General features: G+C 47.1%; 1 protein-coding gene across 1 annotated transcript in view; it reads right to left on the reverse strand.

Annotated features, from left to right (window-relative positions):
• NWD2 (NACHT and WD repeat domain containing 2) overlaps positions 1-22,277 on the reverse strand; it is a 935,261-nt gene extending 912,984 nt beyond the window's left edge. Inside the window, exon 1 of the mRNA XM_069631827.1 lies at positions 20,692-22,277. Within this exon, the coding sequence (XP_069487928.1) occupies positions 20,692-20,842 (151 nt within the window). The 5' untranslated portion in view covers positions 20,843-22,277. The remainder of the gene's footprint in view (positions 1-20,691) is intronic.
• Positions 22,278-27,668: the final 5,391 nt, after the last annotated feature.

Raw genomic sequence — 27,668 nt, forward strand, 5'->3', positions numbered from 1 at the left:
CATAGATGTTCCGTTATAAATAAATACCTTAATATCTTTACACTGAGTCTCGTTGCGTGTTTGCTTGTCTTACTGTGAAGAATTGCCCTATCTTGTATACTCCACATACTGCTTAACTCTTCTTGAGGGAAGTCTGACTGCTCAGCCACAGCTACCAAGTGAATCTGTGTGGTACAGACTGCTACCAAGTGGATTTACTGCCAAACACCTGTAGTCCTAAATCTTTTGCAGTGGTCCCAGAGGGAACTGCACAGGTTTCAGCCTAACACTGGTGTACAGCGGTGGGATTTGTATCGAGTATACAGTTTAGAGTGCTTTTCGACACTTTAGGATAACTAACCACAAAACTTAGCACTGGAAAGCAACTTTCAAAAACATGTCTACGATGGAAACTTACAGTCAAGAATCCTTGTCAGGTGAAAATACTGAGAGTTTGCGAGCTCTCTGTAGGCAAGAGAATCTTTTTGTAAGAGGCAAGAAGTTAGAATTAATAGAGAGATTGCTGGCGAACCAAAGTCTGGGTACTGGTTCAGAGGAACCAAATTCTCCAGCAAAGGTAGATACAGCGATGGTGTTGATCTGAATCGTAATTCTGATGATAGCGATGAAGAGGCCGACGAGGACGGAGAGGCTAACGAAACTGTCCCCCCTGCTCCTCTACCTGCCTTACCAGCTGTGCCTACGGGGCCCATACCAGGTCCCACAAGTAACCCTGCTTATTTTGAACTTGAAAAAATGAAGCTCGAATTAGAATACAAACGGTTCTTGGCTCAATCTGAACGAAACCAAGAGCTCGAGTTCAGACGGATGAATGCCCAGGCTGAGCAGAAGCAAACTGAGTTAAGACTCAGGGAAATAGAACTTAATCACGAGTTAGAGATGAAAAAGTTGTCTATCAAAAATGCTTCTCTCTCCTCTGGTTCCTCTAGGAGCTCCAGTCCCAAAAGACCCCGGATGGCGAAGGAATTAGTGGGTATGTATGAACCAAGATTGGATGTGTTGGATTGGTTAAAGCTGTTTGAGTACAATCATGGGCTCCAGGACATCACCGGGAATGATTTACTTCCCTGGTTGTTCTCTAGGCTCCCTCCTGTTGCGACTGATGTGGTAATGGAGTTGGGGGAGGCGGATAAGACGGATTACGAAAGTGTGAAACTAGCTTTAATAGCTAGATTCGGGAAGACCCCTTCCCAGTATCTTAAGAGGTTTAGAACCCTCAAAAAGCATGATGGTACCCCTTGGGCTACCTGGGTGAGTGAAGGGTTGAAAAACTTAGAGGGATGGTTTAAGGGTTACAAAGTGAACCCTTATGAGGGTATGAAGAATCTTTTTATGTTGGAGTCGATTTATGATGCCTGTTCTCCTGAGCTCAGACAGCACTTGGCTGATTCAAAGGAATTGGATTCCCGGACGCTAGCTAGGGCTGCTGACTTGTGGGTTGCCAACAGGGCTACTCATAAGGATTCTGGGGCAACTCAGAAAAAGGATGAGGGAAAACAGCCTAAAAAAGACTCAAAAGAGAATTCGAATAACTCAAATTCCAAAGAGGGCCCCAAACAAAACCAGAAGGGTAAGCCACCGGGAAAACCACAGCAGAATAGTGTGTCTTCTGGTGCCAAACCGGAAGGAGGTCAGAACAAGCCACCATTCCAAAAAGCGTTCGGTAAATGCTTTGTTTGTGGCTCGACTGACCACGTGAAAGGAGATCCCAGATGTAAGGGTAAACCTTCAGGGGTCCAGCTTGTCTCCTTAGCCTTCGCTCCAGAGGAGGAAGTCCAAATGGCAAGTGGAAACTTTCTACTGCTAGCTGACGAACCCATTGGAGTCTCAGCCAGCGTTTCTTCAGTATCTCTGGGGTTGTGGAAACAGCAGAATTTAGATGTCTATAATTCTATCCCCGATAATACTAAAGAGTATTATAAGGACAGTGTCCAGGTGAATGGTCAGGATTCTCCTGCCATTAGGGACACTGGGGCCAGCATAACTGTGGTGGATAAATCGTTTTTTCAGGCTGAGGATGTTGCTAAGGCACCCAAACGCCTCACCAAGTTAGCTGGAGGGCCTGTGCAGATGCTTCCCCAATTACCAGTTCTCATCCAGTGTAACGACATGACTGTGAAGATACCTGTCAGCATACAGAGTGAGGTACCAGGACGCGTACTCTTGGGTAACGAATTGAAAACTCTCGGAGTTGTATCGCATACTCCCAGACCTCCTAGTAAATGGTTACAGGAGCTAACCAGACCTGCAAGAGAGAGGACCATGCGCGGTACTCTCCAGGAGATGATGAAGAAGGAAATCACTCCTGCTCCACTGGAATTGTCGGCAGCTGTCTCCAAGAAATCAGAAGCGAAAGGGAAACCTAAGACTTCTATCCCGAAACCAGCAGCCAGCATTTCAGTGCAGCCAACACGGACTTCCCCGCGGTTGTCCAAAGTTACACCCGTAACTCCACCTCCAGCTGAGGCTGAGAGGGAGGTACAACCCTGTGTGGTAGAATTAGACTCTGAGGAAGAGCTAATGGAAGGCCAGGAACTCATTGGAGATCTGGATCCTGTTGACCATCCTGAGCTGCAGTCTTTACTGGCAGAAGGTGGACTCAGCAGGGCAGACTTCAGTAAGGGACAGAGAGAATGTCCAACTCTGGAAGGTCTTCGCCACCAGGCAGAAGCTCAGGCTGAAGGGCAAGAGCCTGGGAAATACAGGTTGCACTGGGCAGATGGCCTCTTCTACAGTGAACCGACCGAGTCTGCACCTGGAGATTACAAACGACTTGTAGTACCCCAAGAGAACAGACCACAGTTCCTGCAGTTAGCCCACAAGATTCCTTTGGCTGGTCACTTGAGTTTCAAGAAGACTAAGGAAAGGCTCTCTCTCTACTTCTATTGGCCAAAGATGGGGGCCGAAGTAGAAAAACACAGCAGGAGCTGCCACACCTGCCAGACCTCTAGTAAAGTTGGCTCCAAGAATGTGGCACCTTTAGTGCCTCTCCCAGTTGTGGGAGTCCCGTTTGAGAGAGTAGGGATTGACATTGTTGGTCCCCTTGATCCTCCAACCTCCTCAGGCAACAGGTTTATACTTGTTGTAGTAGACCATGCTACTAGGTATCCTGAGGCAATTCCTATGAGGACTGTTACAGCTCCGGCTGTGGCTAAGGCCCTCCTTGGTATTTTTACTAGGGTCGGGTTTCCTAAGGAAGTAATCTCTGACAGGGGGTCAAACTTTATGTCCCACTACATGAAAGCCATGTGGAAAACCTGTGCAGTTACTTACAAGTTCTCAACAGCTTACCACCCACAAACCAATGGGTTGGTAGAACGGTTCAACCGAACCATGAAGAGCATGATAGGTGCTTTAGAGGAACCCCTTAAGCGTAAGTGGGACCTTCTACTGCCATGCCTTCTCTTTGCTTATAGAGAAGTCCCTCAGGAGGGAGTAGGTTACTCGCCCTTCGAACTTCTCTATGGTCATCCCGTCAGAGGTCCATTGGCCCTGATTAAGGAGGGGTTGGAGAGTGCTCTTTCCCCGAAGCCAGTCAGAGTGACTGACTACGTGATAGGTCTCCGGAGGAGAATGTCGCACATGATGACGGAAGCAAGCAATAACTTGAAAGCTGGACAAGCATTGATCAAGCACTGGCACGATCAAAAGGCTAACATGGTTGAGTTCGCTCAAGACCAGCTCGTTCTCGTTATAATCCCAACAAGGCAGTGGGCCTTGCGAGATAAGTGGATGGGACCCTTCCGAGTTGTGGGTAAACTTGGAGAGGTTAACTATCTGGTGGACTTGGGCAATCCCAGGGAGGCTCCGACAGTCTTCCACACCAACCGCCTCAAAGCGTATGTCTCACGACCTGATGTAGAAGCGTTGCTTCTAGCATCATCCGAGGAAGAAGAAGAGAGTGAAGCACTTCCGGATCTCCTCAGAGGCTTACCTTTAGACGAACAAATTGAAGGAGTAAATCTCTCCTCCAATCTGACACCCGAGCAACAAGAAGAGTGCAAATCCATGTTGAATCAGTTTGCCTCTCTGTTCTCGCTTTCACCAGGCTTGACCCCTTGGGGCCAGCATGACATACTCACTGGTGACTGTCTGCCAGTCAAAAGCAGAGGATACAGAATGTCAGAAAACGTACAAACCCACATCAAAGGTGAGGTCAGCAAGATGCTTGATCTCGGGGTAATAGAGCCCTCTACTAGTCCATGGTCTAGCCCAGTTGTGTTAGTACCAAAGGCCGAATCTAAAGAGCTTAGATTCTGCGTGGATTATAGAGCTCTTAATGCAGTCACCAAGACTGATGCCCACCCTTTGCAAAGAACAGATGAGTTGGTGGATAAACTTGGCGCCGCCAAGTTCCTCAGCACATTTGACTTGACGTCAGGCTATTGGCAATAGCCCTGACAGACCATGCCAAGGAGAAAACTGCATTTTCTACCCCCGTTGGCTTATACCAGTTTAAGGTAATGCCTTTCGGATTGAAGAATGCACCTGCTACGTTTTAACGGATGGTAAACCAGGTTCTGAAGGGATGGAGGACTTCTGCATGGCATACTTGGATGACATCGCAGTGTTCAGCAATTCCTGGGAAGAACATGTAACCCACCTGAGAGATGTTTTGCAGGCTCTTGGACGAGCCAATCTGACCATAAAGGCAAGTAAATGCCAAATTGGACAGAGTACGGTAGTCTATCTTGGACATGAGGTAGGAGGTGGAGAAATAAGGCCTTTGCTCAGTAAGATTGAAGCTGTGCAAAATTGGACAACACCTACTACTTAAACCCAAGTGAGAGCCTTCCTAGGCCTCACTGGGTATTACAGGAATTTCATAGAGAACTATGGGACCATAGCTTCTCCACTGAATGTCATCTCCTCGCCCAAATTTCCTAAGAAGGTTAAATGGAACGAGGAGTGCAAGCAGGCTTTTGAAAACCTGAAAAAGGCTCTTTGCCAAGCCCCAGTACTCAGAGCTCCTGATTACCGCCAACACTTCATTGTGCAGACAGATGCTTCAAATGTAGGGATAGGTGCCGTACTCAATCAACTGGATGGGAAAGGTAGGGAGCACCCCGTTTGCTTCATCTGCCGCAAGCTGAAAGATCCTGAAACAAGGTGGGCAACAATCAAAAGAGAGTGCTTTGCTATCATGTGGGCTCTGAAGAAGTTTAGGCCGTACTTGTATGGTTCTACTTTCGCAATTCAGACTGACCACCAACCCTTGAGATGGTTAATGCAAATGAAAGGAGAAAACCCAAAACTATTGAGATGGTCGATCTGCCTGCAAGGGTTTGATTTCACCATTGAGCACAGGTCAGGATGTCACCACCAAAATGCTGATGGTCTCTCTAGGATGTATGTCATCGACTAGAGGTATGAGATTCATCCAGGAGTGGATTAAATCCTCCTGTCCCTTAGTCTGGGGGGGTGAGTGTTAGGGAGAATTCTCTGTTTAGGCTGAATTTCCTAACCTAGTGGATCCCCAGCAGCTTTGCTGGATTTCTGGAGTTTATTTTTTTCCATCCTGCCAATAGTGAGACTCTTTTCCTCCCACTCTTGGACATGAATGTGTGTAATTCCTTTGAATGTCAATGTGTTCTATGGGCTATGGGGTCTTTTACTCCATAGGGTCTCATATGTTTTTCTATGTGTGTTACACCGCACCCTACGTGCCGTAACACTGGGGCGTCCTAGCGGACCTCCACCATAGACTCCATACCCGGAGACTGACTACTGTCTCCCCGGGCATGTAAAGTCACCATTGGCTTTACTTGACCTAAATTTACTAACAGAACTAGTACAAACCATCTTATTGTGGACGTACTAGTAGGGGTAATTCGATTACTCCTGGATCTGTTATTCGAGGGGGCACTGTCCCGTCCCCCCTCGTTGAGTTTTGGCTGGTGGCAGTGGAAACTACTTGTTATGTTCGACCCGAACCCGAACCTATGGGATTCGACCCATTGTTAGAGATTGATACTTTTCCCCGTTAATCTCTAACGTACCACCGGTCCACTTATCTTAAATAAGTTTATCGGATGGTATTTTCTGCCAGAACTCGGTTTTTAAAATGGCATCTGTGTTCGTCACTGTGACTCCTAAACCAAAGGTTGAGCCCTTTGTTCCACTTTTGGCGGGCCTCTGTACAGAGGCCCTCGAAAATGGTGCCATTCTGTCTGGGTTACCACAGGGGAGTGGGAGGGGGTTTAGGCACCCTGGACCGAGTTGCCTTGCCAACTCCGGTCGCACTCTGGTGTGATTGGCCCAAGTGGTGAGCCTCCCCGCTCACCACTTAGCATGTGTTGATTGACAGCTAGGCTGAATGAATGGGGGTGTCCTGCATAAAAGCAGGGCTTTTGGGACTGGATCTTCAGAAGTCACCACAGGACCTAAGAATCCGACGAGGGTAACGCTGAGCCGACCTGCACCACGACACCTCCGGTGGAGCCCTGCGGAACCGACTCACCACTTTCCGACGACAGAGGAGATCTCCCTGCCGGAGAGTCTCTTCCCCTGACTGGTGGGAACAACCAGTCCCCTTTGCTTTTTCTTCGCCTCAGGACGCAGTGGTCCAATTGCCTGTGCAGAGCACCTCGGCAACCGGATAGCCACTACCCCTGTACCGCAACCAAAAGGTGGTGCCTTGTGACGGAGCACTCCGTGGCTGGTCTCTTCCCTGGTGGTGCACCGGACTTCACTTTTCTTAGACGACGAGATCATCTCTACTCTTGGCAAAGACCCGACGTGCATCCACCACCAGGAACAACTGCCCCCGCCGGAGCTGTCTCTCCACAAACAAGGTACCGTGTCCGCCTGGCTTCCCTTTCGATCGGTTCGAGGGAGGTGTCTTAATCCTCTCCTTTCCGTTGGGTCGCCTCCAAGCTTTCTCACGTATTGTTCTGAACTGGTTCAATCTGCCGATAACAATTTGCTACAAAGACTCGAACGCATTTCCACTAGAGACTTTTTGGGACATATCGCCTTGCCTCTCTCCGAGTGGGCCTGGCCTCTGAACTTTATGATCTATTGTGGTTCTTGCCTTCTTGCCTTGCATTTTACCCGTGAAGTATTGAACTGTGTTGATTTCGTAATCTGCCTATTTTTCTCTCCCGTCCTAACTAATATTAGAGTGCCATCTAGGTTGAGGCATACACCTCTGTCTGCAAATAAGTGATGCCGGTAGAACCTAGACTTGTCGAAATATTGTTAGGGGGATTGATCGTTTCTTCTTCGTAGAGTAATTGTGATTGAAGTGTTTGCCGTGATAGTGCCATAGTGTTTTTCATAGATGTTCCGTTATAGATAAATACCTTAATATCTTTACACTGAGTCTCGTTGCGTGTTTGCTTGTCTTACTGTGAAGAATTGCCCTATCTTGTATACTCCACATACTGCTTAACTCTTCTTGAGGGATGTCTGACTGCTCGGCCACAGCTACCAAGTGAATCTGTGTGGTACAGACTGCTACCAAGTGGGTTTACTGCCAAACACCTGTAGTCCTAAATCTTTTGCAGTGGTCCCAGAGGGAACTGCACAGGTTTCCGCCTAACACCTACAAAAGAAAATAAAATTGGCAACTGGTAGATTTACATAAAGTTAGACAAGCCTTGCAATATCTAAAAGACAATAATGAATACTACAAAGAAATTAACATTGAAGAAAACTTGACGGAAACCACTGAAATAATTGAAGAGTCACCAGAAGCTGGTCAATTTGAGCTTCTAGATCCTGCTACAGTATCCAATACTTTAGACCATTATACAATTCATCCATTGTACTCTAATGACACCATAGTAGATGCACTAGAAACGTACCAAAAGCGACAAACAAAAAGGTCACCAATCAGCATATGGGAAAAAAGTATAGAAGCACGTGCTTTTCCTCTACTCTTTCCTACTGGCAAAGGAGGAAGATACGATGATAGACCTATTCAAATAACAGGATCAGAATACCTCTCGTTACGGATGTATTCTGAAGATCCCAGATTTAAACAAAATGTGGAATAGATATTCCGCCTACTCTTTGAAAATGAACCAGCAACTTTATGGTACGGAGTTGCACATACATTAAAATCAGGATCCCACTTTCAAAATATGTCAGCTACACAATTATTACAAAAATGAGGTTTTACAATCAAGTATTACAAATCTATTAGCAAACATGTGTGGTCTAAAGAGTACTGGTTTTGACGTCATGGAGATGTACGTTGTATGATAAGAAACCTTGGCCCACCCACTTGGTTTGTTACATTAAGTTGTGCAGAATATGCATGGGAAGATTTACATGATTTCCTACGCAAATCAAACAAAAACAAAACAAACATAGACATACTAACACCTGGAGAACTTTGTTCTCTAGATCTTGTTAATGTTTCAAGATATTTTCACCATTGCTTCATTGCAATGCTACACTTTATTTGTAATAAAACTGTTTCTCCCCTCGGAGAAGTGCAACACTTCTTTTGGAGAAATGTATACCATGCCAGAGGAGCACCACATATTCACATGCTTTTATGGATTAAAGATGCTCCTAAATTTGGTCAAGACAAGGACGCCACTGTGTTACAGTTTATTGAAAAATATGTCACTTGTGAAATTCCATCAGAAGCAACAAAAAGTGTTCTTCATGCACAAATTTTACAATTTCAAAGACACAAATGTGGCAAATATTGTCGTTGCAAATACAAAAAGAAAGGGAAATACTACACCAAATGTCGCTTTGGTTTCCCTACACCGTTTACAAAATAGGTCAAGTAAACAACTTCATGTCTTCAGTTAGACATAGTGTTAAAGGTAAATCACTTAAAATACATATTACATAAAACGAACAGAAGAAGAAAAATATATCAATGATTACAATGCAATCATTGCCCACTTATGGAATGCAAACATAGATGTGCAGTACATTGCAGACAATTCCACTGCAGTTGCACAATATGTTACAGCATACTTAAACAAACAAAGCAGAAATAAACAGTGCTCCAAGTCCTCTGGAATGATCTGTCATCAGACAAAATACTGCCTCAGAAATTATACAGCTTGGGCATAAAAATGCTCTCCCATATAGAATGTGGCTCCTATGAAGCAGCAGATCGTTTAACTGGTACTGCTTTGTATGGAAAATCTGAAAATATAGTATGGCTAAGTCTTGGTCCTGCTAAACCTAGAAAAAGAGTTCTAAAATCATACAACGATATAGAAACAATAGCCAAACATGATCCCAACGCCAAGACATTTTAAAAAACTATTTACTGAACACATACTACCCAAACAGAAGTACCACTTTGGAAACCATGTGTCTATACCACATAGCCCAAAGCTTCACAAACAAAAATAATATAAAACCTGATGAAAAAAAAAGGTAAATACAGAGTGTCAAATTGTGAAGGCAGCTTAGTAAAACTCACCAAACCAAAATTAATTAATCATATCAAATTGTCATTAAAGACTCCTCAACATAAAGAACTATATTACATGTCCCTGCTACAACTCTTTAGACCATGGAGAAAAGAAGAAGAAATACTAGATAACTATCACTCCTATGAAGACGCTTTCAAAGCACTATAACCAATGTAAAATGTACACAGTACAAAACAATGTTGAACAATGAACAGCAACATGAAGAAGAACTCCAGGCCCAACTAGATAAGGACACTCCTGACAGTAGTCAACCTTCTGTAACAGGAAGCCAAGAACCACTGAGAGAGCCACTAATAACACATGAGGCAGAATTAGCTATGACAGAAGTAGAAAACACCATGTGTCAGTATGAAGATAAAGAAGACTTAACTATACTACAATCAAAACTAAACAATGAGCAACATAGCATTTTTCATGAAGTAACAAAAGAAATTGCACATTGTGTACATCATGAAAACAAAGAATGCACCTGCCAAAATTACAAACCTATACTACTGTACGTCAGTGGTGAAGCTGGTTCTGGCAAAACATTCTTAATCAAAATCATCAGTAAATTACTTCAACAATTGACAAACAACAAACTGTCAGCTGTTATCACTGCCCCCACAGGTTTAGCTGCCTACAACATAGGCGGTGTCACTTTACACCAATTACTACACCTGCCAGCAGAACACCAAAATAAATTAGACTATTACAAACTTTCTACAGAAGCTGCAATGGAACTACGCAGAGTATTAAAACACATGAAAATGCTACTAATAGATGAAGTGAGCATGGTCTCCAACCTAATGTTGGCTTTGATTCACCTCAGATAACAAGAAGTACTCAAAACAAACTACGAAGAGCTCTTTGGAGGAAAACACATTATTGTTTTCGGAGATCTTCTTCAATTGACACCAGGGAAAGGTGAGCCTATTTTTAAAACATTAGGACACAAACTCTGCCATAAAACTGTTGGCAGCATTGGAAATGTCAACCTCTGGCAACATTTCCAATACAGAGAATTAACAGAAAACATGCGGCAATCTGCAGATCTCACTTATGCCAATATCTTAAAAAGTAAAAAAGTATTAGAGTTGGAATATTATCTCAAGAAGCACAAGCAATATCAAAAACTCGGCACATTCATGCACTTTATGGCAATAATGCATGTGCTACGGATGTTATGGAACAATTAGCCCACAAAAATGTCAATTGTATGGCCTTAATACCAACTCTTGAAAGCTGTTTCAAATTCAATGAAACAATGTTAAAAAAAATAAATGCAACCAATAATTGAAATTAGCGCCACAGACAAACTAGACATACATTGTATGACACTACCCATGTGTGAACAAGCCACAACGAGACTAAATAGTTTAGAAAATTCAATCTCCAACACAGCTGGATTGGAATAAATATTAAAATTATCCTTAAATTGGAGAGTAATGCTTAAACGTAACCTTGACGTGGATCAAAAACTAGTTAATGGAGCACTGGGTACAGTTTTTGGCTTTCAAACATACCCACGTGTCAACAACATTCAGTTTGTCAATATTCTCTTTGACAAACTTTCAGAAGTGAAAAGGATAGGATGCTCAACAGCTCGATTCCTTCTCTTCAAAGACATGTAAGTATGCAGAGAACAATTTTCTCTAACTCTTGCATACGCAGTCACCATTCATAAATCACAAGGTCTTACCCTAGACAAAGCATTGATAGACATTGGTAACACCGTCTTTAAAGAAGGCATGAGGTACGTAGCACTATCACGGTACGTACACTTGACGCTCTATTTCTAATCAACTTTGATGCAAGTAAAGTAAACGCTGATATTCCTTGCATTTTAGAATACAATAGACTTTGTTCACTATACACCCCATCTAAAAACATATCCTGTTCCACAAAAAGTAAAATGTTCTAAAAGAAAACTAAATCAAACAGAAATGAAACAGGATGTAACTGCAAATTCTCCAAAGAGAATAAAAAAAAACGAATACTTCATCAAGTACCACAAACAAAAAAGAAACTATTAGGGAAAGTAAACCAGGTACTTCTTCAAAAAAGGAAGACAAACTCAAAAAAAGCACTCAGATACAGAACTACTTGGTCCATTTAAACTTTCAAATGTAATTGTTGTAAGTTGCTATGCAAATGTAGCAATGAATATTCTATTTCAATTACCACCAATTGTTGACAACATTTACTTACACAGTACAGACTAATTGTGTTTGCAAATGTTAGTACTTCAAAGAAACTCAACAAATAATCCTGACAACACGTATAGTGTTTATGGAATAAGACAACAATTGGACTACTGTGCTGGAATGGTGAAATTCACTCTAAACTCACAGGAAGATCCACAAGAATGTCTAATGTACTTACTACAAGTACTGGAAAACAAAAACATACCTATAAATGAAATATTCCAGATTTCATACATGTGGAAACATACATACACTCTCTGCAACAATGTGACACAAGAACAAATCCCAAATGAGCGCTTTGTGTATGTATCAATACCTAATTGTGAATCTGTTCCATTTCAGAAACTTGTACAAAATGCAAACCATGGTACATTACGTACTACCTGCAATTCGGATAATCGCTCCACCTTACTAATACAAACACATAGTAAATACGTAATATTAATGCTTCTACGTTACAATACAGATGGTACCAAAAACAACTGCAGGATGACTTGATTCGCACATGGTCAAGTATCACTTGGTAAGAAAACCTTCACAACAATAGGTATAATCTACCACACAGGAGCCACAACCAATGCAGGTCACTATACTGCATATATAAAAATTAAATGTGGATGGTTCGAATGTAATGATAGTACCATTACTCTAAAGCAGAGATTACCTGCACATCTTACAAACGCTTATTTAATCTTCTTAAAAACAAAATGTATTGACTAAACTGTACTTAAACATAAACTAAACTTCTATTAAAAAAACTATAAACTGTTACAATATGCCAACAGCTATATAACTGCCTCAAGATTCTACAGCAACTAAACAGATAAATGAATACTACTAAATTATATTAAAAAGAAATAGTTAGAATACACCAACTGGTATCTAACTGCCCCAAGATTTTCAATAACCAAACAGATAAATCAATACCACTACATTATAACAAAAAATAGACAGTTAGAATACACCAACTGGTATCTAACTGTCCCAAACTTTTACAATGTTCAAAAAGATAAATCAATACCACTTCATTATAACAAAAAATACACAGTTACAATATGTCAACGGGTACCTAACTGCTTCAAAAATCTGCAACAAGCCAATATATAGAGCATTAGCCAGAAACAACAAGTGAACACTGAAAACAAACAAAAAAATAGACTATAGCATAACAAAAAAAGGTTTTTTTTGTTAATCCAACATGGATTTTTTTTCTCCCACAGACCCAATGATTTTAGCAACAAACACAGAAACTGAGCAAATTGCACAGTACACTGGTTTGTATTCTACTAAATATGAGGGTAAAACAAAAACTGTTGATTATTTAATGTTATAAGTCATTACAAAATACCAATACTAACATGATCTTTTATTTTATCACAGAAATGAACAAGAAATACATGTACTCCAGTTACTAAACCAAATAGTAAGTATATTATAATAAGTGCAACCATCGCAGCAAATCACACCCATAATGACTTATAACTTCGGTGCTTATAAATGTGGTCTTGTCCATGCACCCAAGACTATAGGCCTTGCCCACAACCATCACAGCATATCACACCCATAGTGGCTTATAACTTTGTTGCTTATAAATTTGTTCTTGGATCCCAAAGTTATAAGCCACTATGGGTGTGACATGCTGCGGTGGTTGTGGCCAGGGCATAGAGTCTTGGGTGCATGGCCATATGGCCATGCTCCCAAGACTCTATGCCCTGGCCACAACCAACGCAGCATATCACACCCATACAGTCAAACATTTTAACTATGCCATATGGGCACTTTTAATGTCCGCGGACGTGATAAGTGTTCTTAGAACAGTTTCAACTTGCCTACGAACAGTACGGACAGGCATAGCATCCTCAGGACAACCCCATTTTGTTTATTTACGAGCATCCCAGGACACATGATGTGTTCTTAGAACACTTTCAACTTGCCCGCGAACAATACGGACAGCGTCCTCAGCACACCCGCATTCCGTCCATTTACGAACATTTCAGGACACTGCATGTGTTCTTAGAACAGTTTCAACTTGCCTGCGAACAAAATGGACAGGCATACCGTCCTCAGGACACACCCATTTTGTTTATTTTTTAACATTTCAGGACACTGCATGTGTTCTTAGGACAGTTTCAGCTTGCTTGCGAACAATTCAGACAGGGATAGCGTCTTTTAATGTCCGCGGACATGATGAGTGTTATTAGAACAGTTTCAACTTGCCTACGAACAGTACGGACAGGCATAGCGTCCTCAGTACAGCCCCATTTTGTTTATTGACGAGCATCCCAGGACACATGATGTGTTCTTAGAACACTTTCAACTTGCCAGCGAACAATACGGACAATGTCCTCAGGACACCCCCATTTCGTCCATTTACGAACATTTCAGGACACTGCATGTGTTCTTAGAACAGTTTCAACTTGCCTACGAACAAAACGGACAGGCATACCATCCTCAGGACACACCCATTTTGTTTATTTTCGAACATTTCGGGACACTGCGTGTGTTCTTAGGACAGTTTCAGCTTGCTTGCGAACAATTTCAGACAGGACACTTGATGTGTTCTTAGAACAATTTCAACTTGCCTACGAACAGTACAGACAGGTATAGCATACTTAGGACACCCCCCATTTTGTTTATTTACGAACATCCCAGGACACATGATGTGTTCTTAGAACACTTTCAACTTGCCAGCGAACAATACGGACAACGTCCTCAGGACACCCCCATTTCATCCATTTACGAACATTTCAGGACACTGCATGTGTTCTTAGAACAGTTTCAACTTGCCTACGAAATAAAACGGACAGTCATACCGTCCTCAGGACACACCCATTTTGTTTATTTTCGAACATTTCGGGACACCGCGTGTGTTTTTAGGACAGTTTCAGCTTGCTTGCGAACAATTTCGGACAGGACACATGATGTGTTCTTAGAACAATTTCAACTTTCCAACGAACAATACGGACAGCGTCCTCAGGACACACCCATTTTGTTTATTTACGAACATTGCAGGACACCGTGAGTGTTCTTAGAACAGTTTCAGATTGCTTGCGCACAATACGGACAGATGTAGCGTCCTCAGAACGCCCCCATTTTTTTTATTTACAAATATCCCAGGACACTTCATGTGTTCTTAGAACAATTTCAACTTGCTTGCGAACAGTACGGACAGGCAAACCGTCCTCAGGACACCCCCATTTTGTTTACTGAAGAACATCCACCATCCTCAGGGCACGCCCCTTTTGTTTATTGACGAACATCCCAGGACACATGATGTGTTCTTAGAACAGTTTCAACTTGCCTGCGAACAAAACGGACAGGCATACCGTCCTCAAGACACACCCATTTCGTTTATTTTCGAACATTTCAGGATACCGCGTGTGTTCTTAGAACAGTTTCAACTTGCCTACGAACCATACTTACAGGCGTAGTGTCCTCAGCACACCCCCATTTCGTTTATTTAGAACATTTCAGGACATCCGTGTTGTCCGCGGACAAAGTGAACACAACAGGGGGGTCTACCACCTAAATAAATACAACATTTAACCCATCTCTTACTCCCACACCCTCCCCAAACAGTCTTACACATCAACACACTCTACTAAACAGTATTCTTCCACCAAGTTTCACCGCGCTGTCCAAGATGGCGGGCGTTCCCGAAAATCTGACGCGCTTCACGCTCTACATCATCCAATCAGTGAACACGTTGCATGTCCGCGTACATGATGCAAGCCGGGTGGCCAATCAGGACACTCACTGCCCGCGTTTCGCACAGGGATATGTGTCTGCGGACTGAACATAGATATCACTAATTTTTTGTGACTTACTTTTTGGTCATTTTAAAACAAACTACTGGATGGATTTTCACCAAATTTTCAAAAGCACGCTTTCGGGACCAAGCCGCTGCTCCTGGTGCAAATTTGCTTAAAATCCGTCCAGCGGTTTGGGCTGTAGGCATGAGCAAAGTTTTTTCCCTATTCAGTCTATGGGAAAAAAATAAGTTTTGGGACCCCCCTTATAACTTTGCCCCCCCTGGACCAAACCTCACCAAACTTTGCAAATAAATTCAGAGTGACCCATATACTTTTTTTTGCAAAGTTTGGTGAGGATTCGTCCAGGGAGAGCAAAGTTATAAGCCACCCTAAAAGGGCTCTTCCTATGGAAACAGCAACTTAACCATAACTACCGTGGCTGTGTAATATATTTATATATATATATGTTTAGGTAAAAATGGGGATAAAAGGGAGGGAGACAAGGAGAGTTTAGGAGTAGGAGAGGTAAGGAGGGGTTGGGGAGTCCACCCCCCAAAAAAGGTATTTTTACAATGGGCAATGTAAAAGGCATGTCGATATTTTTTTCTTCAATATTTATTGCAATTTGTAATTGTATGTCACTGTTATTTCAGAAATAAAATCACAGTAAACTGGTCAAGAGATCTGAGGATTGCTGTGTCTTCTCTGATGGACTCAATAAAGAGATTTGTCTCTGTCTGCCCCACAATCCTCCCACAGTCCCTGTCTTTTTTTCAGTTTTCTACTCAGAACAGACAGATGCCATTTCACAGGCGCAGTCCCCTTTTCAATGACCATTTTTTATAGGTCCTAACAGTCGTAGGTTTAATTGGCAGGCGAAATAAACTGCAAAATGTGCTCACACTGGGGTGATAGCCGGAGAGGATTCAGGAGTGGTGTTCTGAGCAATTCTACCATCCGCAAGGTGAGCGTGCGCTCGCACGGGCTTTTTTGAAGTTTTGTAATTAAAATGAATGATGGGTGATCAATCTCATCTCACAACAAACACATAGTCAATTGTACTCTGGGGGGACACAGCCTACAGGCGCAGTCCTCCCTGTCACATTTAGCTGGAATGTGACAGACCCACGGGTACATCAAAGCATCTCAGGAAGGGGGAAGGCAAAACTTTCCTCTGGCCATGGCCAGCCTAATTAAAATATCAAAGGCCCCATGGATCTGCCCTCTCTATTGTCTAATGTTCAGCTAGTGACAGTGCATACTAATGAGAGTTAATCAAAACAGGCCTGCGATGGACCTGAGTGCAGAACTGAAAGGAGGAGGAAGGCCACTAACACCTCTTTGAAATGCAATGTGTCAACTTGAAGCTAGCTCCTACCCCTCCGTATGAAGGGCAGTGAATGGTATGTCTGGGACAACTATTTATAGTAGACAACCTCTGCTGGGGGACTGCCTTTCAGAGTTACAAAGTATGTGATTTTAGGAAGACGAAAGTATGTTCTCACCACAAACTTCAATTAACCAGAGAGAGACACTTTGATCCACAACAGACAGGCAGATGGGTGGGGGGACTTAGTAATACATGTTGCCACCCCTTATCTTTCCTGTTGCAAAGCACTCTGGCTATGACCTCACGCATAACAGAAGATTGTTGGTGGGGATCCAGGATTGGTTCATTAAGGTAGACTTATCCTGTACCAATCACTGGGGCCCATTTTGCTTTAAAAGAGGGCTGAGCCCCTCACTTAGCAGATCATGCTACTTTGAAAGGAGTAAGAAGAAGGACTCATTTGGACCCTGTCTGAAGGCACAGTTTGCCTTACAGCTTCCACCATTGAAGGAAGGCCAGGATTTCCAAGAGGGAAGCAAGATCCCTCCCCTAAACATCTCCCAGGGAACAGAGGGAGAAACCAGACTCAGAGGATCCATCCAGCAGCTCTAGAACCGGTACCCAGACGGCACACAGTGTGCCCTGCTAGTTTCTGCCAGCAAGCTTCCTAGGTGGAAAGTGCCCGAGAGTCTCTGGACAAGGCCATTGCTTGCAAACACTCTCCTCAGCTTTGGGCTGTCTGCCTTAAAGGACGACACAAGCCCTGCGAAGAAGCTAGGAGGAGTGCCACAACAAGCATCAAACACCGTCAATCTTTTAAGGAAATTTATTTTCGAGGCAGTCAAACTGGGATCGGCTGCACCACTGACTGTTGCCACACTGCAGTCACTAAAGCCGTCCGAGGTGCCTACACCAGCTTTCCATATCCGCCAACCAGCACAGAGACCATGATTCTTGACCCTGAGCCACCATGTAGGCCAACCTGCAGCTGTCCATCCAGCCTCACTTGCCGAACTGCCTGCCGCCTGATACCTGCAGCTGTCTCCCATCTTGAACTATGTCGCAGGAGCTGCAAAGCGTCCTGGAACCGACTGGACACGGTTGAGTATCAAGATAATCTAAAGCACCAGGTACATTGTGCTTCTGTCCCCCTAGTACTTCTCCGAAGTTCCCTAGTGACATTTACTACTCCTTGCTCCCTTGGTGCTGAAACCAAATAACCTTGAACAATTAAGACTGATTGCTTTACCGACTATCCTCCTGTCAGTATCTAGAGTGCACCCTTATCCTTCGTGAAACTGTCTGTCCACTGTGTTCCTTTACGGAGTGGGCTGTATTTTGTAGTGTGCTAGAACTGTCTTTTGTGATAATAATAAAGTAGATATTTGTATACAACTTTTACTGGACAGTCCCTTTTATCATTGGGTAATAATTGTATTTTCGCTGTGTCGCAACTAACAAACGATCCGCGACCTTGCGGAGATAACCCTGCCGTTCCGTCCGCGTTACCAAAATTGGACAAGGAGGTTCATAATTTACTTGTGTTTCCAATCTGTTCGGATCCTTTCTAGTGTACTGGAGGTGTGGGGCTGATTGATGGTCTAGAAACCGATATTCATCCCTGGACCACTGGTTCCCCAGAAGCTGATTAGTCAAAGGCGTGGCTTGTCATTCTATCTATTTTCTCAGTGTCTTTGCATCCCAGCAGAGTGAGGGCAGAGAGGAAGCACTGTGCTGGAATAGGTGGGCCAACTAGGCCACTGTGGAATGGGCCCCCAATTGGCATGGACCAGAGCAGAATGCCACTGATGTGCAGACAGTTTCCCTATCACTGTCACTTCTTCAAAAAGATTAGCGTAAGGTTGGGGAATGGGACACCCTGACGGCAATCTGCGCTGATCCTAAATGCTCAGCAATACCTGGGGAGGTGAGATGGGTAACAAAGGCATAGGCCAATAATGAGGGGAGAAAGTTAAGAAGGGGCACTCTCGCCTAGTCTTCCCTGGCAGGTCTGTACATTCGGTGATTGGAAAACACATTTTGGTTGCCATTTGCAATGCTTGTCGATAAAGTGGACTGCGTAAACATCAGGATTGTGGGGGAGAAAAGCCAATATTAACACGAAAACAGTAAGATTATTTGAAAGCACACAAATGGAATTTCTATGATTCGGGTGGGCTAGACAAACACAAGCCTTTTTATTCACAAAAAAAGCACAACTTTTTAAGTGTTGCAGTGTCACAAAACTGCTGAAATATCCCTCATATTGTGAATAATGTATCTGTTAAACCGTATGCCATTTGTTTTAATCAGTTTTGTATCCCAAGAAACATGTATGCGTGTGACACTTACATGATGTGCACACAGCCTCGGGAGGATAGCTCAGGGGCAACGCGTTCGCCTTAGAAGCAAGATGAGGCAGAGCAGCACAGGTTCGATCCCCGAGTCAGCGCATAGAAACTTCTGAGTAGTAAGCGCGTTATAAATAACCAATACAAATTAAAGGAATTCCTCCATAAAAGTTTGTTATAGCAAGCATGCCCTATTAATGACACCAACCTGACAATTCTTCAAGTTATCATAGGTCTGGGTGTTTTGATTTGACATACTTCACATATAATTTCCAGTTTGGCGCTGCAGTATTTCTATTTTATTGTCCTGGAATTCTGAAATTAACGCTCTAGGATCCTGTATCCAGTGCCCCTAGATCCACAGTGACGCCATCTGGGTTCAACGTTGACCTCCCCCAATCCCCATTCCACTAACCGTCACTTTGATAGTCCCTGATTTTAGTCTCGTGACGGGTCATAATAAACACGAAGAAACGCCCAAGCTGCCCACATAATAAGCCCCTTGACCTTGATGACCATGTCCGTCTGGTTTCATTAAATCCGGGCGCCCCAAACCCCTGAACAAACCATTGAAAGACTCAGGTTGTCGCGGCAGTTGGGCGCCAAAGGAGGGCTTCTGGAAAGGACCACTAGCAGTGCACAGGTGGGGGGAGGGGCCGCAGCAGAGTGTGCATTTCACAGGTGCAGTTCGGGCCAGGACAGCAGCTAGTGGATAACACATGAGCGCCTCTCATGGTGCCTGATTCAAGTACAAATCAAATGAGTGGCATTGGAGAATGCCCGGGAGAATGCCTGCAGGAAGTGCCAGTGACAGCACGGAGCACTTCCCGCTCCCCAGAGACTGCAATCCAGGACTACTGCTTCAGGGAGCAAGGACACTTCGCTGGCGCAGAGGGGAGATGGATTAATGTTGCTGCACTTGAGTGGTGCTATCAGGGTCCTGTGCCATGTGCTCAAATCAATAGGCGTTTTGAGAGACGAATGTCTAACATCAGTTGAAGCTGTGATGAACATTACAAAGTTCACGCGAAGGAAGCCTTCAGTGTCTACGGTACTCGCACGCTTCAGGGTTCCTGTTGAGTGCCCAGGGACAGTGCTTGTTACCACTGCATTTAGACACAGTCTTGCCTGAGATGCGCGGCATGGGGGAGGCAGATAGGAACACAAGTTGCTCGTTTTTTTAACTTGCACACTGCCAACTACAGCGGTTCCATGTGTTAAAATTATGGCAAAATGGCAGTTTACAGAAAAAATTGTGGCGAAAAGGCTGTGGTTTTGCTGCCGGAATCCATGTAAAGGATGCGGGGGACACCCCCATAACCTCCAGACCCATTATACCATTTAAGGGGAGCGAGGGACACCCCCAGGTCAAACCACTGCATTTTTGCTGTGATTTTTTGTAAAGGCGACATTTTTACCACGATTGTATTACTGGATACCACTACAGCAAAGGCACTATCAGTTGGGGTCGAGGCTGACATTGGGGAGGGAACATGATGGTTGCAGCCTTCACATAGGGTCACAACGACTAGGCAGACACAGAAGAGAAGCTTAGAGGGTGCAGAGGGGAGGAAGAAAGGTTTATGAACAGTACTACCTGTTAGGCAATGGAAACCCATCTCGACACTCAGATACCCACATCCCTCCTTTCTCACTCACCTTCGGGGTTGGCGCTGATGAAGACCCTCACGCTGCGGCCGGTGGGCACCTGGTGGGCCGGCAGCGCCGCTAGGTTCCCGGAGAAGGCCGCCCGCCTCAGTGCAGAGTCCCGGACCCCAGGCAGCCGGGTGCCTGGCGCTGATGGCCACATCTTTCCTGGTGCTGACGGCAGCTTCCTGCCCCCTCTTCGCTGTGGTGTGGTTCCAGCAGCCGGGGGCTCAGCTGGGCCGGAGTCCTCCCCATCCAGCGCCCCGTAGGGTCGCGCTGCTGCCGGGCGGCGCGGCCATGGAGTGCTCCCGGCGTGTGCCCCCGGCTCTGCCCCTGCCCTCCTCAGTGTGGCTCCCGCGGTGCGGCTATCCTGGAGCCGGGGGGGGCGACAGCAGGTGACTCCCACCAACAACAGCACCGGGCGAGGACACTCAGCACCGCTGCCAATAAAGCACTCCCACAGCAGGATCTAATCAGGACCCGAGTCCATCTGATTGAGTTATGACTTTTGTATAGCGCGCTGTCCTGTCATCATCCAAGTGCTTCAGCGCCAGACAACAAAGTGCAGGTTCACCTCCTCTATTTAATGCCAAGAGCCGCAGGGTTAGTGGAGGCAGCACATGCTGAAGGTTATTTGGATTCCTTAGCTCGCTCAGCAGTCCCGTGCATTGGCGCCCAGCCGCCCAGCTGATATGCCGAGGGTAACACAGCGAGACAGGAGCAGGATATCCCCAGTTGACCCTTCACCTCGGTTCAGGACATGGCGGGCACAGCGATGTGGTCCGCATATGGCACCTGCCTCCCCCTGCACGGCCTGTCTGGGCTCAGGCTGCAGTGGGGCTTTTATGGCGGCCCCTCAGTCACTTCGGCTCCTCACACCTTTGACAGATTAGCTGCGGAGTTGGGACATCTGGTTCACGCTGTGTGTGGGGCTCCGGGTGGGTCGCCGTGGGAGCCGGACTCCGATTGAGGGGGAGGTGGAAAAGGCAAGAAACCTTGGGTAGCCCCGGTGGCCGGGGGCATCCCGTTGTGCGACTTGAAAGACTGAAACGCAGCGTGCCCCCTGGGTCCAGGTGCAGACAGACACTGTGTTCCGGAAAGCTCATCAGATGGGGGCCAGATAAGAGGAGTGGATGCGGTTAGTGCTTCCCGGATCCCTCGGTGCCCTCACCGGCCACACTGTGTCAGCTCACTCGAAGGACGCACAGTGGGGGAATCACGACCGGCAGTTGTGCAGTGCGCTGCGAGAGTCTAAACACAGACGGACTCCCACCCAAAAGGTCCCCGAAGCCGTGCCTGCCTTGGCTGGGCACCTGGGTGGCACGGAGCTCCACAGCTTGGTTTTCGGAAGGATGTGCCGCGCAGGATCTGGGGATGCTCGGGGTGAGCTCTGCAAGCACTGCTGCCACCTCCTCCTGGGCGGTGCCTCACTTGCTGCACTGGGCGCGTCCTGTGTCCACGCGGGCAGCTCGTCCCCTCTCGCAGCTGCCGCTGCACAGGCTGCTCCGGGCGGCAGCCGCCCTCCACCTTGTGCTGCTGTGTGTGTGTAGGGTTAAGCGCACAGTCAACGGAGGGACTTATGTCACCCCTGCTGGCTCCACACGCTGCAGCGCCACTGCCAGCCCTGACCTGCGTCTTGGTAGGTTCAGAATGGTAGCTCCCCAACCTGTCTCCATACGAGGTGCCCTCTGGGAGGATATCCCAGAGCCGAGGTATTACTGTTGCGCCCCGAGTACCCTGCGCTTGCCTTTTAGAACGTGCGTATATGGCTCATCCTCCCCGAAAACGTATGGGACCTCCAAACCCGCGTACCCCACAATACGTGGTGCTTATGTACCCCAGTCGCTCTGCAGAGGTTTTATATGTGTCCGACTTTTTAAGGCTCACTCGGAAGGGTTGTGTGCAATGCTAAGCCGCAGCAACACGGAGTAGGATAACCAGGACTTTACTTATCACACACGTTAGCAGGATGGCGAACTCAAAACCTGCTGTCAGAATTCGCCGGTTTTTGTCAGTAAATACAGTCTGAATAGGACGCTGAGGACACCGCACAGTCAACGATGTGTCTCTAAGATGTACTAGCAACACGTTATTCTCGTGTGCCGGCTTGGCACTTTTCATGAGTGACGTCGCATTCTTTTGTATTTACAGACCTGCTTCTGCACAGCCCTAGGTTATGTGTGAATGTGCCCCCCCCCCCCCACCGCCCCCTGCATCATTGCGCACTAACACCACGGAGAGGGCTGCTGGTGTCACGCGCAGCCCGGCGAGCACCGGCCTTGAGTGGGAAACCTCTCCCGTGTGCTGCTACAAGTCAGGTGCCGCTCCACAGACGAGGCGCCCAGTTTGGAAACGCGCTGCGTTTCGGAAGGGAATGCCTATTGCCTATGATGCCACCTGTAAAAATAGTGTGGGGGAAATGAGCGGGAAATGAGCGACCCGCGGTGGCACCCGGGCCACACGACGAATGGGTCCCACTCCCAGTCTGCTGGGTTCCCGAAGCTGCTGCCACTCGCGTCTTGGCGGCGCTCTGCGGAAGATTACAGCGAAGGCGGGCGCGGCGCCTCGAAAGCGAGGCTTCGCAGCCGGGACAGCTCAATGCCAGAGGGTGGCTGTGCCATGCTCTGATCTCGTTACTGGGCTTGACAGGTTGCCTCGGGCGGCATGCTTTGACTGGCGGGTGTCACTCGTATACTTTCGCTTGCAGGCATTCCTCATTGCTTTTTTTGTCTAATAGCATCTGTTGTTATTGGCGGTGTATCCATCTGGCAGGAGGATTTCTGCCAGTGCTTATGCACAATGTAAAGTTGCGTTCTTGGTTTGTCTGTACCAGCTTCTCTAAATTGGACCTTCAGTGGGGACACATCTTTTATTAGCAATTCTACCGTAGTGCGTACATGAGAGAGTTTTATTTGGCGATGATGGATCTTGACAAACGTGCAGCGGGCTTCCGGGTTTCATTCTGTTTATTAACCAATCACGAGTAGCGCCATAAGAGCTTTAATGGTCTGGTTCGTCTATCCAATGATGTTCAGCCAATCAGGTTCGTTCAGCCAATCGGAGGCCACCGATCTTGTAAAAGATCCTTAGCGCCGACACCCTCAGTGGGGTGGCACGGTGGCCCCCCACGCTGCTCCCAATAACCCCCCCCCCCCTCCACCCCCCAGCTCTCATTCCACATTCCCTCATTCCACTTTCCGACTCTCACTCATTCCCAACTACCCTCCTCCCAAAGTAACCCACCCCCCGTCCCCCCAAAGGATAGGCAGAGACCAGTAGGATGAGTGGGAGAAAAAATTGCCGCAGCAAACTTTATTACACATAAAGTCAGGAGTTAGCTTACAGGTGTTCCGTTCACGCTCAGGATTTTCTACTCTGAGTGCAAGCAACTTTCCCCCCCCGCCCCCTCGGGTCCTTGGGGGACCCGACGCGGGCGCCCAGACCCTTCCTCAGCAGTCCCTCTCTACCCCTTGGCCATTTCTTTCTTTTGCAATTTTTTCTTTTCAATTTCTTTCCCCAACGCTATTTAAGTGCAATTCTTTGTTCCTTGCTTTACTTTCTTCATTGTTCATTACCGCTTAGGTTCCTTCTAAAGGATGTGTTCCGGTCTCCTTTCCCCTTCTTGCTCCCTTTTCCCTGGGTTCCCTCTTCCCCGTTTTCCCGGGTTGGCTTATTAAACCTAGTTCTTTCTCACCCCAAACGGGTCTTCCTCCAGCCCATCCTGCCAGGGAGCCCCTCTCCCCCTTTCAGCCAAGACCCCGATCAGCCCTGACTCTCCCCGCCGCCTTCGTTGTCCCATCCCCCCCCGGCCCCCATTGCGCCCTCCTGATCTAGAGAGCCCCATCCATCACGCGCATACCTATCCCCCAGAGCCCCAACGTCCTTCGCATCCCCCTCCACTTCCCCTGCGTCACCCCAGGCCCCTAGCCCCCGCACTCCCAGGCCCCCCCCTGGTTTCTTTTGATCTCCTTAAGCTGCCAATCCCAAAGGGGCCCCTTCACTTGAGCCCCACCTATCGTCCCCCAATCTCCCATGGGCCCCCCTTCCCCTCAGTTACCAACGTACTTGCCGGAGCCCCGTTTACAGTGCCAACTTTTCAATTCACCCCCCCTTGCTGACTTCAATGTTGCTTTGCCATTTTCAATTTCCAAAGATGCACTTCCCATTTCCCCCACCCACTTTTGGAGTTGGAAAGGTCTTCCAAACCCCCCTAACCCTCCCCATTAATGTGGGCCTCCCCTGAGTCTAATACTCCTGGGCGCCGTTCTTAATAAACTGATGGCTGTGCAGTTCCCCTTGTGGTATCCGCCAGTACTTTCTAACGGGAACACCAGGTAACATCCGCTGGGCTTGTCTGCAAGAGACCGGTCGCTGCGACCGGTGTCACCGCCACGACTCACAGCGGGCCACCGGCCGCAGTGAGTTCCCCTCATGCACCTGGTCGCCTTAGTACCCTAGTCCCCAGTTGTCCTAGCCACCCGCTCCTTCACCACACCATTCATTCCAACCGTAACAGACGCGCTGGCCCTCCGGCAAGAACCGGTGGCGTGATGATGCCGACTGAGGTCTTCCCTTGACCGTTCCGTTCCCTTAACGGGGCCCCCCCCCAAGCATGGTTAGTGAGGGAGCGTTTCGGACCCTTTAAAGGCCTGCTATCGTTTTGCCCCCCCCCCCCGAATGGCCCCCGCCTGCACTCATAAGCAGCCCATTCCTTCCAGGGCATCTTTGAAGTTGTACACCATCACCCTTACCCCCACTTCTGATAAGTGGACTTTGTCATTGGCGAAACAACCCGGAGTTTTCAAACTGATCAAGGCGTGCTTGACCCAACCAAAGCCCCTGCTGATCAGGAATTTTCCTAGTTTCATATTCAATTTCCGCCTGGATTCCTCGATGCCCCCCTGGGAATATGCCCCCCTCCAAATCTGCCTGGGTATGATCTCCGACCATGCCAATGTCGTGCCCCGGAAACTGTTTCCAATTTGGGTGAGGCCGGCCCTCATCCCCGCCAGCAACCCCCTTTGCCCCCTGTCCACTAGGTCATTACCCCCCAAGTGTATCACTATTATGTCCGGGCGTCCATGACGTCGTCTGCAACCGTCCAACACCCCCCACACATCATCCCATCTCATCCCCCCTTTGTATGCCCAGTGTACTTGGGTCCGCGCGAAACCCATATGCGTGTCTTGATATTCCTTCTCCGCGCCCCTTGCTGCTCGGGCCACGAATGAGTGGCCGATAACCCACACCGACCTGCGATCTGTGGAGAGATAATGTTCCGGGTTGGTAAATGTCGCGTCCCCATGTCGCCCCTGGCTCCCAAGGCTTCCTCCCCCTACCCCCTACCCCCCACGATGCGACCCCACCTATAAACCTTCTGGCCTTATGTAAAGTTTGTACTTGTCGGATTGCCACCTCCCAATCCTCTTTATGCTCTCTTCCCCCAGTCCCTCCTGAAATGCTGTTGTCGCTGCCCCTATTCGAAAAGAGTGAGGCGTGAAGAGCCCGCTGATACCCCTGATGCCAGCGAGAGCCAAAGCCATTACCTTCCTAAATTGAAATTGCGTGAGGGGGGAGCCGTCCTCGTGTATGAACAAGTATCCCTGGCCCCCATTCCTGGCCCCCAAGAACGCCCCCATGGTCATGACCGGGCAGTAATCCGCCACCCCCAAACACCCCAGCACCAGGCTCCTTCCGGTGCCCCGCTGGTCAGTTTTAGAACTCCTTATCGTCACCCTCAGTGCTCCCTCTGATATGCTTATGTCACCCCTACGTAGCGCCCTGAATTCCCGATCATGCTTGGAGCGGGCAATCAATTCACTGGGGCGTAAGGCTCCAAAGAAGGCCAAAGTGAAGCATGCTTTGAAAAGAACGCACTCATATGGGGAGAAACATACGAAATTGACTCGAGTGAGCATCTGTTTTAACAGTTCAAAATGGATAGGACGTCTATCGTCCTTGCTCGGGGGTTCCCCCCTGTCCCAACCCCTCAAGGCTGCCCTTACTAAGAAGCCCTTGGTAGGGTCACTGCCGCCTGCTAGCTGGCTGTGGAAGGCGATGGCACTTAAGTGCCCTGCGACCCAAGATTTGGACTTGCGGTTTTCCCTGGCCCATAGTAAGAATTGTTGTACCCTGACTTCCCCGAGATCATTGTTCCAGTCCCCCGTGACTTTTAGAAAAGTCTTAAAATCCCTGCTGTACCTCTCCCTTGACCCTTCCGAAAGTGCCCTGTCCGCTAGTGCCCTCATACCCCTTTCCAGGTCACGAGGCTCCACCACTCGCCGTTGAACGGTACCATGTCCTTGTTTGCCCCTGGATGTGCCTTCCGGAATCGACCCATCTGCGAACGAGAAAGTGCATCCGCAGCAATGTTAAGGACACCTGGAATGTGGCGCGCCCGCAACTCTGTGTTAATTCTGAGCCCAATTCTCACCATGTGGCGCAGCAGGCTCAGGGTGGCTGGACAATGGGCCACCTGTGTATTTATACCCACCACTACCGCCATGTTGTCCGACCATACCGTCAGACGCTTATTTGCTAAAATGCTAGGCCAGAGATGCAAAGCCACTAAAATTGGGAACAATTCCAGTACGTTGATGTTCCTGCACCATCCCTTCCTTGCCCAAACGCTCGGCCAGTCCGCTCTACACCACTGTGTGCCCAGAATTACCCCAAAACCGTGCCTGCCGCTTGCATCGGTGAAAAGCTGGAGCTCGTTGCATGTTACCCAGGGGGCCCTCCATAAGCGCACCCCATTGAATTCTGCCAGGAAGTTCTTCCACATGAGCAGATCGTCCCTTATACCTGCGCCCAAGCGAATCCTATGCCAACCTTTGGAGGCCCGCCCTGCCGCTGCTGTTAACCGCCTTGCAAACACCCGCCCCGCCGGGATCACCCTCCCTGCAAAATTCAACCTTCCAATCAAAGACTGTATATCTCTCAAGGATACCCTGTGGCAGCCGAGCACTGTGTCTATGTGAGCAATGCAT

The sequence above is a fragment of the Ambystoma mexicanum genome, chromosome 6q, assembly GCF_040938575.1.
Source record: "Ambystoma mexicanum isolate Mex_15411 chromosome 6q, UKY_AmexF1_1, whole genome shotgun sequence".
Lineage (NCBI taxonomy): Eukaryota > Metazoa > Chordata > Amphibia > Caudata > Ambystomatidae > Ambystoma > Ambystoma mexicanum.